Raw genomic sequence first — 1587 nt, forward strand, 5'->3', positions numbered from 1 at the left:
ATTCCTCTGTTAGTGGGTGTTTGTGTCATACCCAGCTGATATGAGGAAATTTAGGCTGACAATTGGGAGCCTCCTAGTCATAGCAAACTGAACTTATGTTTTTCTTTTTTCCAGCTTTGTCTCCTTACCACTCTCCTGTCACTCAAGGAAGTATCAAGAATAAGGAGGGCATGGATGCTAAGTCACTAACTGCCTGGTCCCAGGTAAGCTGGGCTTTCTTCTTCCCAGTTTCCAACTGAGAATTCCTTTTTGCTTTAGTTCCTTTGCCCAAGAACTTCAGAAATTATATCTTCTTCTCCAGGAGACTACAGTTAGGTATTTTGTTTGCTTTATTTATAGTTGTAGTTTTATTTCCTTTACTACAAAATAAACACAACACAAGTTTAGCAGTAACCCATCGGTGAGAATCAAGTGAGGTGACATCAGACTTCTTCCCCAAAAGATGAGAGAACTGGGAATGTCGATGCCTCTTTATAGTTTCTCTCGGGCCTGACTGTCCTGGGTGTGGTGCTTACTATGTTAACTCCTCTATGGGGAACCCCTGTTTGGAGGAACTCAGGGACAAGTTACATAGTTAACAGTTACTGCAACCAAGGTGCAAAGAACTCTGAGGAGAACAGAACCTCTGGGAGCAGTGTGGCCTGGGGACATCTAGACTGAGAGATGGTTCTTGTGCCTATTCAGCTTCTTCCTCTGGAGCATCCATCATGCAGACGTTGACAGGTGATCTGGGGAAGGAAGGTGAGACTGGAGCCAAGGTTCCCTGGCCTGTGTGGAGGGCTCACTCCCTCTCCTAGAGTGCTCTGGGCAGGTGTTTGCCATATGCATTTAACACGAGGACATTTAAATAGTTTAAAGGTTCAGAAGAAAACTTGCTGAAATGACATTTATGCCAACAGATTAAGGATATCTTGTGATTTTCCATAGAAATGTGAGAACTGCATTTGTGAAGGCCCAGACTTTTGAGAGGGTGTGGCCTGTTTGAACAGCTAAAAGCAGTTTAGTGCAGCCCTAACACAGAACCAAGAGGGGAATATGGGCAGTGTGGACCTTCTAGGCCTATTGGCTCTGACTGCTACACAGATGTGTTTGCATGGGGCTATTGAGACTCCTCAGAGAAGAGTACACAGTGATAACAAGGCCAACAAGAATTGAAACCAATACCAAGAGATAACTGACAAGGCTGGTAGAGGTGATGAGCTTGTGAAGGAGGCTGAACCAGTCTTCTGCGAGTTAAGATAAAAACCGAATGTGTGCAGTGTAGGGAAAGATGGTTTTGTGGGAAGGAGAACATGACTAAATTGTAACATGCTGCGAGAAGCTATGCTCTATTAACTAAAAAATGAGTTAGGAAGAGGACAGATCACAGTGGGCTTTGGTCTTCCCTCTCTTTTATTATAGAAATTAAAAAATATATACAAAATAATATAGTAGAATAATAGAAAATATGACAGAATGGAATGAAATTAGCGTTATATTTAAAATGGACTGGGGCCAATACAAGAAAAAGATCAACAACTTGTGCTGACCCAAACATTCAGAAACAGGCATTTGCAAACAGTTATTACTTCACAACTGTATTCATAT

The 1587-nt window shown here is 42.2% G+C and overlaps 1 protein-coding gene across 6 annotated transcripts in view; it reads left to right on the top strand.

Annotated features, from left to right (window-relative positions):
* ZNF10 (zinc finger protein 10) overlaps positions 1-1587 on the top strand; it is a 34908-nt gene that overhangs the window by 15956 nt on the left and 17365 nt on the right. For all 6 annotated transcript variants that reach the window (XR_005197586.1, XR_005197585.1, XM_017513650.2 and 3 more), the window contains one exon: positions 115-203. Coding sequence is in view for 3 of the 6 variants with exons in the window: in XM_017513650.2 (XP_017369139.1) it covers positions 171-203 (33 nt within the window). In the remaining 3 variants the exon portion in view is untranslated. Of the gene's footprint in view, positions 1-114; positions 204-1587 lie in introns of those variants that run through there.

The sequence above is a fragment of the Cebus imitator genome, unplaced genomic scaffold, assembly GCF_001604975.1.
Source record: "Cebus imitator isolate Cc_AM_T3 unplaced genomic scaffold, Cebus_imitator-1.0 Scaffold497, whole genome shotgun sequence".
NCBI classification, from domain to species: domain Eukaryota; kingdom Metazoa; phylum Chordata; class Mammalia; order Primates; family Cebidae; genus Cebus; species Cebus imitator.